The sequence below is a fragment of the Stegostoma tigrinum genome, chromosome 3 (genome assembly GCF_030684315.1).
Source record: "Stegostoma tigrinum isolate sSteTig4 chromosome 3, sSteTig4.hap1, whole genome shotgun sequence".
In the NCBI taxonomy this organism is placed as follows: domain Eukaryota; kingdom Metazoa; phylum Chordata; class Chondrichthyes; order Orectolobiformes; family Stegostomatidae; genus Stegostoma; species Stegostoma tigrinum.
The window spans coordinates 52,353,423-52,368,673 of NC_081356.1; the positions used below are offsets into that span (position 1 = coordinate 52,353,423).

At 41.8% G+C, this 15,251-nt stretch overlaps 1 protein-coding gene across 6 annotated transcripts in view; it reads left to right on the forward strand.

Moving 5' to 3' along the window:
- auh (AU RNA binding protein/enoyl-CoA hydratase) overlaps positions 1–12,330 on the forward strand; it is a 307,577-nt gene extending 295,247 nt beyond the window's left edge. For all 6 annotated transcript variants that reach the window (XM_048527083.2, XM_048527084.2, XM_048527081.2 and 3 more), the window contains one exon: positions 11,935–12,330. In XM_048527083.2, coding sequence (XP_048383040.1) covers positions 11,935–12,012 — 78 coding nt within the window. In that variant the 3' untranslated portion in view covers positions 12,013–12,330. The remainder of the gene's footprint in view (positions 1–11,934) is intronic.
- The last annotated feature ends 2,921 nt before the right edge of the window (positions 12,331–15,251 follow it).

Sequence of the window (15,251 nt, forward strand, 5' to 3'; positions counted from 1 at the left end):
AGCCTGATTAAAACTATAAACTATACAGCAATTGAAAATACAAATATAAATACCAACAAATAAATACAATGAAGAACAGTGAAGCATTGGTCAACAATACGAAATTGATAGACATAATCAGAAAGTGCAGGTTGGCAAATGATTATTTTAGGTACCCCATGAGACTCTGAGCAGTCTTCTCTGTTCACGCTTGCTTAACATAATTTGACATTCAGATGTTGGGAGAGATTTTTTTTACCATGCAAGTTTGACAATGAGTACAGCTATGTAAACCAGAATGAACAGAATGACAAGAACCAACAAATGTGATAGGATTTGAATGCAGAGGTGAATTCACATATTTATACCCCATCCAGAAAATGATCCCACCAAGTCTCCATGCTTTCTTGTTTAATTTTTCCAGCCCCTTCCACTAACGTAATGAAGGCTCTGTGGGCATTGGCCAATTGGGTCTGAATCTGTTGTAGTTTCTTCAGCAGGAGGTTAATCCCAGTGTTATCTCTTTTGAAAAATTCCTTCGGGGTCTGCTGAAGTTCCTTACTTGCATTGATGAGTATCTTTTCGCTCTGGTGTTTTCAAATTCGATTTAGGCCTCTCCTGCCTGGTATGTGGGGCATAATGCAAAAGGTGGTGCTGGTACATGTATTGGTACTCCTGGAGAGAAGTGGCAATGCAGCATTCCCCATCCCCTCTATAAGCTACCCTGGTAACAGCAGTACTGAGGATGCAGGCTTCTATTGTGAAATTTAAGGCTGTGCTCACCTAGAAACCACATAAGGCATATTCATTGGGATAGACTGGATATGGATATCCAATTGTTTTGTCTGTTTGCTGGCATTTACTCAAAGTACTGCCTACCAGCCTTCCTTCTTCTGTACAACATACAGTAGGTTTCTATCATAGCCCAGCCACATCCTTTCTCAGATAGTGCCTATGAATGGTATTACGAAAATTTCCATTCTGGTTTTAGTGTCTGGTATTGTCAGAATACCCAAAACAATGCTCAAGATTTTCCCCAGAGCCCCTTGACCACTATCGTTGAACTGGACCTTTGTTAGTTGTATAGTTGGCAGCCTGATATGTTTTGGTATTTCACCTTGCAGAACAGATGCTGTATCTATTTGCCACATTTCCAGGATTGGACCTTTCCTCTCCTAAACTGGTTAAGGTCCTCCCTCAACTGCCCTATCAACCCTTGGCCATAGAATGCTACGTAGGATTTTGCTGTGTTGCCTGTGGTCATCGCCTGTTTTCCCCTGGATAATTTGCATTTGAGCTTTGGTGTGTCCTTCAATTACAATGACCCTGTGGCCGCAAGCTACATTCCTAATCATATTGTGTTTTGTCAAATCCTGTTTGAATTGTTGGGTTAAAGTTTCAACCTTGCTGTCTAGGTTTGCTATATTAAGGGTGCTCCATACATACACTGTCATCAGGTCATTGATAAACTCCCTTTACCTACCTTGCTTTAGTCTGGGTCTGCCCTTACCCTTGTTTGTCTCCATTTTCCATCCAGTAATCTGCGGGGTAGATGGAGATACATTCTCTTAAGTGGTAGGGCACCACTCTGATAATTGGAATCCTGTTGTGTCTGTCACCATTGGCACCAATTCTGTGCATGTTGTTGTACAGGGTTTTGCATCTTTTTTTTAAAAAAGTAACCTACTGTGGGATCCTGGGGTAGTTTCAGGACAACCTGGAGGAGGTTTACCAATGACTGGTTTGGGTCTGCTTTTGATCTTTTACTCTGTGAACCTTGCATCAATGAGTTTCCCTGGCAGTTTTGTCCCCATTCCAACCCCTTCTCCAAGCCTGTGGTTAGAACCCTACTTCAGTGCATCAGTTCATGGAGAAATCCCCACCTGCAACAGCTGAGACAAATCACATGTGTCCCGAATACCAAGCACTCCTGAAGGGGCGGTGATAATGAGCAGGGTGATCAGTGGTGATCACTGCGATGTCCCTTGCATGTGCGTACGTTCCAGGGGAAAAAGATCAAGGTAGCATCTATTACTCTTCCGATTCAATATCTGACGCTCTTAGATTCCCTTGCTTCTCTGAGTCTGTTCCATAACCAATCATTTGATATTTGGTTTATTTTTGGTTATGAATCTCAGCCTGAACTTAGTCCAAATCTTGAAGTACAGTCACATGCGGGGTCACAGACCAGCTTTGTAGAGTATTGTCCGATTATGGAAATAGCGTCAGGAATGTGTCAGTCGAGTTGACTGTTGATTCCTAAATCAGAAGCAGTCAGTGCAGTGGAACCTGCACGGCTCTGATGTGGAGTTGTAACTCCAAGTGCGCAGGCTCTGGTTTCCAGGATCTGATTCTTCCACAGCTTCCCCCATTGGAGTGCTGGACCAGATGCTACTGTGGATTACGGTGCAATTTAAATTCCTTAATATTTGGCAGGATCACTAGTTGTTTCCTTTTCTCTGGGGTTACAGATTGGCTTTTGACAATCAACTCCTCAACCCATGGGGTGGAATTAGCTGTCAGTACCCAGCGCTTGGGGTTGGTGTCCCTAACCTTTCGAGAGACATGTGAAAATGGTGCTTTATATTTTGGGAGCCTGTGTGCTTTCAAGTAAGATTCAGTCAGATGGATGGGTAACTGCTAGAAGGAACACAGTGCAGGAATCCCCTGTAGCAACAAGTAAACAACCCTTTCTCTAACAAGTGTACTGTTTTGAATTCTTTGTTGGGGATTGCCTGTCAGGAGATAGCAACAGCAGCAGCCAAAGTGATGGCACAACAGCTGATTGTCATACAGCAGTCAGGGTCAAAGTGCAGTAAAGCATTAATAGTAGAAGTCTCTGTAATCGGGGACACAGATCTGCATTTCTGTGACTGCAAATGAGACTCCAAGATGATGGGTTGCCTCCCTGGTGCAAGGACCAAGGATATCTCTGCCCAGATGTGGGACATTCTCAAAAAAATGGACAAGCAGCCAGAGGTTGTGGTAGACATTGGTACTAATGACACAGACAAGAAGAGAGATGAGGCCCTACAAGATGACTTATGGAGTCAGTAGAAAAGTAGGACATAACTAGAGACATAATTTCAGGAATAATTCACATTCCAGTAAGGCCAGGAATAGGAAGATGGTACAGTTAAATATGTGGCTAAGATTTGATTTGATTTGCTTCATTTAATGTCACGTGTAATTTGTTACAAAAGTATAGTTGCCACTCTCCAGAGCTATCTTAAAACCAAAATAAAAAGAAGCCAAAAGATAGAACATAAAGGCAGAAAAGTAAAGGAATAAAGAAAAATGTTCACCTTTACAGTCTTGCTTGTTAAGTGCTTTGCCATCGGCCATGGGCCTTGGGCCTGGCAGCAGGGCACAAGTACCTTCTCCACACTGCCACCACTGTAATGCAAGTCACCATTCTTCGGTGCCATCTCCTCTACCGACGCTCTTGCCAACATGAGCCCTGGCTAAGAGGAAGAACAGACGGGGAGAGACTAGTGGTCTAAAGTTTATTAGTTTTAATGCAAGGAGTATGACGGGTGAGGCAGATGAATTTAGAGTTTGGGTTAGTATATATAATTATGATGTTGGAGCTGTTACAGAGACTTGAAGAGGGACAAGACAGGCGGCTTGATATTTGGGAGTTAGGCATTTCAGGTGAGATCGTGAGGGATATAAAAGAGGTTGAGGGAATTGTGTTACTGATTAGGGAGAATATCACAGTTGTGGAGGTCACCTTGCAGGGCTCATTCAGTGAAGGCATATGGGTACAATTCAGGAAGAGGAAAGATGCAGTTCCTTCAGGGTTGTTCTAAATGCTCCCAAAAGCCAGTAAGAGACAGGGAAACAAATATGTGGACTGTTGTGAAAAATTGTAAAAACAAAAGCAACAGGGTTATTGTGGTGGGTGATTGTAATTTCCCCTGTATTGACTGGGACTGTATTCATGCCAGGGGCTTGGATGGAGTTTGGAATTTGTTGGGTGTGTCCAGGAGGGTTTCTTGAAACTGCATGTAAATAGTCCAACTCGGGAAGGGGCCATACTAGACCTGGTTTTGGGGAATGAACCCGGCCAGATGATCAAAGTTTCATTGGGGGAACATTTCTGGAACAGTGACTATAATTCTGTAAGTTTTAAATCACTTATGGATAAAGATAAGAGTGGTCCTTGGGTGAAAGAACTAAATTGAGAGGAGGCTAACTACCCCATAATTATGCAAGAACTGGAGAATGTAGCTTAGTGTGACTGTTTGAGAGTAAATCCATATCTGTCATGAGGGAATCTTTTAAACACCAGTTGATTTGAGTTCAGGACCAGCATGTTCCAGTGAAAATGGAGGATAAGGATAGCAAGGTCTGGAAACTTTAGATGACAACTGAAATTGTGAGCTGAGTGAAAAAGAAAAAGGAGGCAGACATAAGGCTTAAAAAACTGAAGGCAAACAAAACCCTCGAAGAATATAAAGAAAGCAGTAAAGAACTTAAACTAGGATTTAGGAGGATAAAAGGTGCCTTGGCAACATAATTAAGGAAAATCTCAAGGCTTTTTAAATGAATATAAGGAACAAGGTGGTACCTAGGGAAAGTTTATGTCCACTCAAGGACAATGTTGGGAATTTATGTGTGGAGCCAGAAGATGTGGGCGAGGTTTTTAATAAATCCTTTGCATTGGTATTCATGAAGGAAAAGGGCATGGTATATGGTGAATCTAGAGGAAGTTATGTTGATATTCTATGACGCATCGATGTAAAAATGGAGATGGTGTTGGGTGTTTTGTAAGGAATTAAGGTAGACAGGTTCCCAGGATGTGATGGATGTATCTGACCCAGAATGCTGAAGGAGAAAATTGACCCGGGCTTTGTACGAAATCTCTGTGTCCTGTTTTGTCACAAGAGAGGTCCCAGAGGACTGGAGAATGGCCAATGTTGTTCCTTTGTTTGTGAAGGGCAACAGGGATAATCCAGGAAATTACAGGCAAGTGAGCCTTATGTCAGTGGAAGAAAAATTATTGGAGAAGATTCTTAAAGAAAGGATTTACGCATGTTTTTGACAAAATCTGGACTTCTTAGCGATAGGCTGCATGAATTTGTGCAGGGGAGGTGTGTCTCAGAAACTTCATTGAAATTTTTGAGAAAGTGACAAAGATGACTGACGAGAGAAAGGTGGGAGATTTTGTCTACATGGACTTTAGGGAGACCTTTGACAAGGTCCCTCATGGTAGGCGCATGTGGAAGGTGAAGTCAAATGGAATCCACAGTGAACTGGTGAGATGATAAAGAACTGGCTTGGTCACAGAAGACAGAAAGTAGTGGTGGAGGGTGTTTTTCTGACTGGAGATCTGTACCACTGCTGTTCTGTGCAGTTCAGTGCTGGGGCTCCTTTGTTATTATATATGTATAAATGATTTGGAAGACAATATAGGTAGTATGATTCGTAAGTTTACAGATGACACAAAGACTGGGGTAGTTGCAGATAGTGAAAAGATATGTCAGAGAATAAAGCAGGATGTAGAAAGACTGGAGACTTGTCAAGAGAAATAGGAAATAAAGCTTAAACCATACAAACACATGGTAGCATACTTAAAAAGGTCAATTGCAGGAAGGAATGATACAGCAAATAGCAGAACCCTGAGAAGCATTAACATACAGAGGGATCCAGTCATACCGGTCCACAGTTCCAAAATGGCAACACAGTGGATAAAATGGTCAAGAAGGCATATATTATACTTGCTTTCATTGTGTGGGGCATAGAGTGTTAAAATCGACAAGTAATGTTGCAGTTGTACAGAACATTTATCAGGCCACAATTGGAATATTGCATGCAGTTCTGGTCGCCACACTTCCAGAAGGATGTGAAACTTTGGAGAGGGTACAGAAAACGTTTACCAGGATGTCGCCTGCTTTGGAGGGTACTACTATAAGGAAAGATTGAACAAATTTAGTTTGTTTCCACTTGGAAGTCCAAGGTTGAGAGGGAAACTGATATAAGTTTCCAAAATTGAGCAGCATGGATAGAATGGACAGCTGGAGTCCTTTGCCCAGGATAGAAATGTCAATTACCTGGGGAAACAGTTTTAAGGTAAAGGGTGGAAAATTTAAAAGGGAGTTGAGAGACATGTCTTTTTTTAACGCAGCGTTTAGTAAGTGCCTGGAATGTGCTGCCAGAGGAGGTAGTAGAAGTAGATGCAATGGCAATGTTTAACGGTGTCTCAACAGTAATATGAATGGGCAGGGAATAGAGGGATTCACTGCTTAAAGGCAAAAGATATTTAGTTTAGAAAGACATCATGTATCAGCATGGCCTTCCCAGAGTCTGCCAGTAACTTGTAGCCCGAGGGCTCACCTTGTCCATCAATGAGTGAGATCCCGAATATCTGGGGGTTGGGAGTGTTCCTGGCTGGTAGACCTGGAGCATAGCCTGTTTCCCCATTTCAAACTGAGTGGATTTACTTCACTGTCAAAGGAGGCCGTACTATGTCTTTTTTTCAGACCCATCCTGATAGTCACTGCCTTTTGGACAGCCTAGAATAATGGCCAGTCAGGCTTCACTTGTAGTACTTCACTGTGGCAGTTGATCCTGACCTTTTCCTGTGGGGATGTATGGAGTGGGACACCTCTCCAATTGTCCTCTGTACTTGCATTTCTCCATATCGGGCCCGGATTGGAATTTACCCTGATGGGGTTCATCATTCCAGCCTTGCTGGACTTAGATATTTTTAACCCCTGCACCTCCTTATCCCATGTGCAGACCATTCTCTAGATCACCAATCTGTGTATCTTTGGCGGGGTCAAAATTATCATGGGCCTCCCTACTCTCTTCAGTACCATGTGAGACCAGGGTCCTGGTCCTATTGATCTATTCTACCTGAGTTATGTTCCGCCCAGCAGTCCTAAAATAGCAGTGAGCTGTCCTTAAGTACCTGAAAGACGCAGTTGGATGTTCCTCTTCTTTTTGCTGGCACTTATTTAGCCTGTCTATAGTGTCCCCTCCAATGTGACCGATTGCAATTAAAATTACAGTTTTCATTTCCTCAAGTTACTCTCTGCCCATGTTTTGTGGATGGTGTTAAGCAAAGGGGACTGCATGACTCAAACACATTAATATCAATGTGATTTTCTCAAGGTCATCAGTCTGTCCAAAATTCACTATCAGTAGGAGTTAAGAGAATATATAGGAGTCTGAGATGAGTTCAAAGGCAGGAATTTTTGGGTTCCCTGTACCAATTGTGCCACCATGAATGAGATGATGTCAGTAATATTTGTATTGCCAATTTTATTGACAAGTGGTTAAGAGTGTTCATCTGGACCAAAAGGGGCTATATGATTATCTGGGATATGGATTCTTTGCTGAGGGGCAATGGGGCTGAGTGCTGAGGGGACTGAGGGTGTTGGGGTCTCCGTCCCATGCAATTCTCGCGTACCAACATGCTTCCTCCTCTTTGTCCCATCATGTTGCTTTTCCCTGTTCTACCTCTGTGACTCTGAAAGCGCACATTTTCCCATCCTTGATTGCAAGTTCAAACTTTAATTATGTGCTGGCACTTGTATCCTGGCTCTCATGTTGATTGGCTGCACTCTTAATAAAGATTCAGGCTGGACATTCAGGAATACAAGGCTGGTGGGGTTCAACAGCGGTGTACCCATAGGCCATTTCTTATTAAAGCAGATCCAGGGATGCCAATGTTGTCCATGCATTGGACACCTTCGACCAGTTTTTACGTAAAGTCATTTTACTCAGGTGCTATTTTTGAGATGAACAAAAGGGTCAGAGTTGATTTGCAATTCAGTGCAATTTTACTCACAAAATACAATAAAGATGCAAAAGATCAAATATAACTGAATATTATCTAGAACCTTGCTCTTTCGCTATAAAACTCCAGATTCTTACATTTAACTACTCTGCCAATCCCAATCTTTGTCACAATCCTACTCTAAACAATTATTTGCTGCCAGTCAAGGACCAGGTATTTCACATGCAGTTGAAATTGGCTAGGCTGTGTTGTCAGCTCTGATGAACTTAGTGAAGTTTGGTCTCATGCGTGTTGGTTTTTTCTTTCTCCATTTGGTCAGATCTCTGCTGTTAGGCCAGGTCAAGACTTTACAAGTGTGGTTACAAGGTGCCTGTTCTTATCCCTTTCTGCATCCTTCCAAAATATTCACTGGTCCTCAGCCAATTGAGTTACCAGGTCAAAGTCATGGTATGTAATGGAATATCCAATGCCACATAGGGAATATGCTGGGGCTACCTTGGTGTCTATCCTCCAACGTGTCAAGGGCACGCCTCACCCTCTATACATGGTCATGGCAGGAACCCAGGCCTTGGTAAATCTACTCATCATATTCCAAAACACATAAACCAGTCTCAGTTTCCAGAACAAGTCTGGGCTTGTCCCTGTCTACCTTTGACTTGTGCAGATGCTTTGGGCTTGACCTGTCCCAATAGTCCCATTGGAACTGGCTGCTCAAAGGTTTCCCATCCTGGTTTCAAGCCTAATTGTCCAGACCCGGGGCTCTGGCTCACCTCCAACACTTGTCAGAAATTCCTATGTCATTGTAAAGCTCCAAGAACTGATGCCATCTCAGCTGAGGTCCATAGGCTGATGATCAGTGTTTCCTGAAAAGTTCTTTGAACTCTTTCAGGGCAGCACAGTGGCTCAGTGGTTAGCACTGCAGCCTCACAGCACCAGGGACCCAACCTCGGGCGACTGTCTGTGTGGAGTTTGCACATTCTCCCCATGTCTGTGTGGGTTTCCTCCAGGTGCTCCAGTTTCCTCCCACAGTCCAAAGATGTGCAGACTAGGTGGATTGGCCATGCTAAATTGCCCGTAGTATTCAGGGGTGTGTGGGTTATAGTGGGATGCTTCAAAGGCAGTGTGAACTTGTTGGGCCGAAGGGCCTGTTTCCACACTGTAGGTAATCTAATCTAATTAATGTATGTCAGAACAAGGAACCGTTCAAAAGAACACAAAGAAGCCTCCATTGTCTGAATGCTAACCCACCAACCTTGTGAAAATCATAGAGGATTCTCACGTTAATCTATTGCTGATAGTATCTTCACCAGAATCCTCTAAACCTTGAAGAAAGAGTCAAGCGGAATTTCCAGTGGAGTCTGGGAACACCCCTAGAGACACTCCAAAAACAAGTTCAACCCTTAACAGAACAGCCTTAAGAAAAACCTAACCCCAGCATTCCTCAGGTACAATTTTTGGGCATGTTACATTCTTGCAGGCAGATTTGAATCCGGCACAGCTATATATCATATAAAAACTGAAACAACTGCAGATGCTGTAAATCAGGAACAAAAACAGAAGTTGCTGGAAAAGCTCTGCAGATCTGGCAGTATCTATGAAGAAAAAAATCACAACATTTGTGTCTAGTGACCCTTCTTCCCCTATATATCAATCTTGATCATTAACACATTTTAAATCCCTTGTTAGCAGAGCTTTTAACATTTTCTTGTTGAATATATTTAATTAAGTTTCAGAATAATATATGCATAATGACATAATCAGTGAAGTAAAAAAGAGTTAAACAAAATCTTTACACTAAGGTAATTGCTTGCCAAATTTTCTGAACTCTTTTCACTTTCATATCTCTACATTCAAAAAGAATGTCTATGAACTGCTAAAGGTGTTTCCTCTAAGTTTAAAAAAAATGCTAGCTCATTCCAACAGCGACAAACTATTGCTCTTGATTGTTTACTTTAGAACGGAGAACAAAGAATAGTACAGCACAGTGCAGGCCCTTTGGCCCACGATGTTGTGCCGAACTTTTACCCTAATCCTAAGGTCTATCTAACCTCCCCTGCTACCTTATATAATCATCCATATGCCTATCTAATAGCCACTTAAATGCCCCTAGTGAGACTGATTCAACTACCCTCTCTAGCAATGCATTCCACGCCCCTACTACTCTCTGAGTAAAGAACCTACCAGTGACGTCTCCCCAATATCTCCCTCCACTCCCTTAAAACTATGTCTCCTCCATTCCAGGCAATATCCTGGTAAATCTCCTCTGCACCTTTTCTAACGCTTCCACATTTTTCCTGTAATGAGGTGACCAGAACTGGATACAATACTCCAGATGTGGCTGAACCAGACTTTTGGATAGCTGGAGCATAACTTCACGGCTCTTGAACTCAATCCCTCTATTAATGAAAGCCAACACACCATATGCCTTCTTAACAGCTCTATCCACCTGAGTGGCAGCCTTCAGGGAACTGCGAACATGAACCCTAAGATCCCTCTGCTCCTCCACACTGCCAAGGATCTTTCCGTTAACCCTGTGTTCCGCTTTCAAGTTTGTCCTTCCAAAATGAATCACCTCACACTTTTCACGGTTAAACTCCATCTGCCACTTTTCATCCCAGCTCTGCATCCTATTGACGTCCATTTGTAACTGAGAATAGCCCTCCACACTGTCCACAACGTGACCCACCTTCGTATCGTCTGTGAACTTGCTAATCCACCCTTCCACTCCTTCATCCAAATCATTTACAAAAATCGCAAATAGAAGAGGACCCCAAACAGATTCTTGTGGTATACCACTCATAACTGAGCACCATGTTGAATGTTTTCCATCCACTACCACCCTTTGTCTTCGAAGTGTCAGCCAATTCTGAATCCAATCTGCCACATTTCCCCTTATCCCAAGCCTCCTTAACTTGTGCATGAGCCTACCGTGGGGAACCTTATCAAATGCCCTTCTTAAATCCATGTATATCACATCCACTGTTCCACCTCCATCCACATGTTTGGTTACCTCTTGAAAGAATTCAGTAAGGTTTGTGAGGCATGATCCACCTCTCTCAAATCCATGCTGACTATCACGAATCAAACTGCCTTTCTAAGTGATCATAAATCCTGTCTGTCAGAGCCCTTTCCAATAATTTGCCCACCACTGACGTAAGACTCTGTACATTCATAAAGCTTTCCCAATGGAAACAAGCTACCAGCACTTCAGAAAGCCTGTTTCTCTCATTCTGGTTTTAAAAGAAGTATGGATCCAGAAAAAAAACTATCAAGTTAATTATGAAACACACTTATATCTGTAGACCAAAACCCACATGCCACCAGTTCAAAATTGTAGAGTCTAAAATAAATGGTATATATTGCATACTTTACATCATATAACAAAGTCCTGGAGAAAGAGAAAAATAAGCAAAACAATAATTTTTGTAAAATTAGTATTAATGACCATTTGTGCAGCATGCCTGTACTTCTAACATTGAAAAACAGTGTATGAATTATTAATCATGCAGATAAGCAATGCTATTTCAATTCTCTCTTCAGATTTTAGTCATACAATTATCCATCATTGAATAAACATGTATTGATGCCATATTTTCAGCTTGCTTCCTTTATTGCTATGCTTTTGCATTTATATGGAACTGCAATGGAATATGGAAAGGCAAGAAGTATAAAGTATGAACAGCAGCATATAATCAGTCCAGATTGTAGGTTTGAGCATAATCACATTACTTTTGAAGCAATTAGATTGAGTTCAGTAGCTTTATAGTGTTTCTGATGCATTCTTTCCCAGGAGGTCATCTACAGGAGGAAATTGCATCGGGAGTGATCACTTCATAATAGAATTGTCCTTGCCCATTATGTAGTTGAAAATAGTAAGAGGTTATTAGAAAACATTGACTCAGAACTTTAGATGAAAAGTCCGGAAAAGGATGAAACACCGTTTCCAACCACTGTGTATAGAAATGACTATGCTTTTTTCGCAAGATAGTTTTTGCACACATTGTATTGTACATTGATGTTATGCTAGGCTGTAAGCATAAACATTGTTTGTATTTGTGTTTATAAATTAGGGAATAAACTCTGCAAAAGTCAGGACTGATTAAAAGGGTATAAACTCCTCCAATGTTTGTCTCAGCAGGCTGTTTTCCCTTGTTTGGCAATTCAATGAGCCTGATTTCAGAATCTCAACTTTTTGTTTTAAATTGCAGGTCATTCCAACAAAAGACAGGATCGAAGGACTTAATGCGTTTAAAGAAAAGCGGCTGCCCCGATACACAGGGGAATGATAATAAGACATAGTAAAAAAAGGGCTTCTATGGGATGGAACACAAAATGTACAAGCTGATTTATGTTATTTTCTCTGTGTTCAGAAATGACTTCAGTAGATACGAATAAGAGCCGTAATATGTATGATTTTGAGCATCATAATTATAAGAAAAATACACAGCATTACTGTTTTTCTACCTTAAACATTTACTACAATGTGATTCTTTTTGTATTTAAATCTTTTATTGTAAAGCATGCCAATGATAAGGTCAATCTTGTAGCCTATATCAACATTCTCCACAATCATCCAATAAATGGCATTCAGTATTTTGGCAAAAGTGCATGTTTTACATTTTATTTTGTATTCATCCCTTATTTTCAATGGAATACATTTGAAATAAGTTTATGTTAAAATGCCATGGGACATATTTGTTGTTTGAAGGGTGATGCATAAAGGATTAATTTCAGAAACTTGAACCCTACCTTGTCACCATAATGCCATTGTTTTAGCTTTGTGGAAATGTGTTGAGTAATGTTTGACTCCATTGATTTAAGCATTTCAATCCACTCTGCTTAAACTGGAATGGACTTGAAATTCTGAATATGTAATGCAAAATTCTTTTCAAATTTAAGAAAAATTAGGGCAGGACTTTATCACTTATTAGCATTGCCCTTGAAAAAGAATGTTCATGGTAATTTGGTGTAGCATTAATGACTGAGAGGGAGTAAAAACAGACTTGTTACCTTTATTGATTAGAGGGACCGAAAATACCTATCTAATTCTGTTCAGCAATCAATTCAAATTGAGATTCTTCCCAGACATTGGTCTTGGAAACAGGCATAAATAGGAAGCTGATGATCTGTTTCAGGATTCCATCCCTCATAGTTTCAATTAATTAGACAATCTTGTTGCCAAATTTTAAATGCAGAGAACCAGGATGGAAAAATAGTAGATAAAATGTGAGGCTGGATGAACACAGCAGGCCAAGCAGCATCTCAGGAGCACAAAAGCTGACGTTTCGGGCCTAGACCCTTCATCAGAGAGGGGGATGGGGAGAGGGAACTGGAATAAATAGGGAGAGAGGGGGAGGCGGACCGAAGATGGAGAGTAAAAAAGATAGGTGGAGAGAGTATAGGTGGGGAGGTAGGGAGGGGATAGGTCAGTCCAGGGAAGACGGACAGGTCAAGGAGGTGGGATGAGGTTAGTAGGTAGATGGGGGTGCGGCTTGGGGTGGGAGGAAGGGATGGGTGAGAGGAAGAACCGGTTAGGGAGGCAGAGACAGGTTGGACTGGTTTTGGGATGCACTGGGTGGGGGGCAAGAGCTGGGCTGGTTGTGTGGTGCAGTGGGGGGAGGGGATGAACTGGGCTGGTTTAGGGATGCAGTAGGGGAAGGGGAGATTTTGAAACTGGTGAAGTCCACATTGATACCATATGGCTGCAGGGTTCCCAGGCGGAATATGAGTTGCTGTTCCTGCAACCTTCGGGTGGCATCATTGTGGCAGTGCAGGAGGCCCATGATGGACATGTCATCTAGAAAATGGGAGGGGGAGTGGAAATGGTTTCCCTCTCACCCATCCCTTCCTCCCACCCCAAGCCGCACCCCCATCTACCTACTAACCTCATCCCACCTCCTTGACCTGTCCGTCTTCCCTGGACTGACCTATCCCCTCCCTACCTCCCCACCTATACTCTCTCCACCTATCTTCTTTACTCTCCATCTTCGGTCTGCCTCCCCCTCTCTCCCTATTTATTCCAGTTCCCTCTCCCCATCCCCCTCTCTGATGAAGGGTCTAGGCCCGAAACATCAGCTTTTGTGCTCCTGAGATGCTGCTTGGCCTGCTGTGTTCATCCAGCCTCACATTTTATTATCCTGGAATTCTCCAGCATCTGCAGTTCCCATTATCTCTGGAAAAATAGTTGATATTTGTTCAGCATCATGTCTGATGCTTTCGCAATTCGAATATTAAAAGTGACTAAGTGAAATTTCAGTTGGTTGCTTCGTGTAATTGTTGACGACCTCTATTTGCAGGCAGCTTCTAAGGCAGTTGTCTAAGTAAAGGTTCTTATTGACTCATGATTGTGGAATGGAGTTTTTTTTATTACAACCATACATTTATATCAACATTTATTTAATTTGTCAATGTCTTGATAAATCACTGTATTGCAGAATCCATAGAGTTTCATGAGTCTTTAGCTCAATTTGAACAGATAGGTCTTGCTGAAAATAGATGAGCAATTTATTCAGCAAGTGGGTTCTGAGTGTAGTTAAAATTTAGATATTAATACATTTAGAAAATTGATATTGAGGTTGTTTTGCTTTGCTAACAATCAAATCAAAATTTGTCAAAATTATTGCTGATTACAAGCAGATATTAAGGGAGGATATTTTGCTATAGGGTGAAATGAAGCTACGTGGATGCCATACTAATATGATTAGCCAATCTGAGAGGTTGGATTTGGCACATTTTTACTTCTGATTGCAGTATTTGAATTTACCTGGGGGTGCTAACCCAGATTAGAATCATAGATTCACTACAGTGTGGAAGTAAACCATATGGCTCCTCTGAGTTCTGAGAAAGGGTCACCGGACCCAAAACATTAACTCTGATTTTTTTCTTCACAGATGCTACCAGACCTGCTGAGCTTTTCCGGCAACTTCTGTTATTGTTCCTGATTTACAGCATCCGCACTTCCCTCGGTTTTTATCCAGCTCATCAAGTTCGCACTAACCCTTTGAAGAACGTATACCATAGCTAATCAACCTTGTCTGCACATCCCTGGACCCTATGGGCAATTTAGCATGTCCAATCTACCTAACTAGCACATCGTTGGACTGTGGGAGGAAGCCAGAGCACTCAGAGTAAACGCAGACACAGATAGAATGTGCAAATTCCACACATAAGCATCTGAGGGTGGAATCGAACCTGGGACCCTGGCGCTATGATGCATCAGTGCATACCACTGTGCCACCATGCCAGTTTAGCACTCTTTACTTGCAGGTTTAGCAGTCAAGTGGCACTTTGGTGAAATTATAACTATAAAGTAGATTTCAAAAGCTCTTTAATGATTAAAATATTTGGCAAAAATGTACCCTTAAACCGAGTTATGATAGCCTTAGCACATGCATTTTTTCCAATTATGCCGTAGAACATATAGAGTGCTCTAGCTGGCATAGAGTGAAACATTGCATGATGACTCTAGGATCAAAGGAGATGCCATAGACTTTTGAATACAAGATTGGAGGCTCAGATGGAGGTC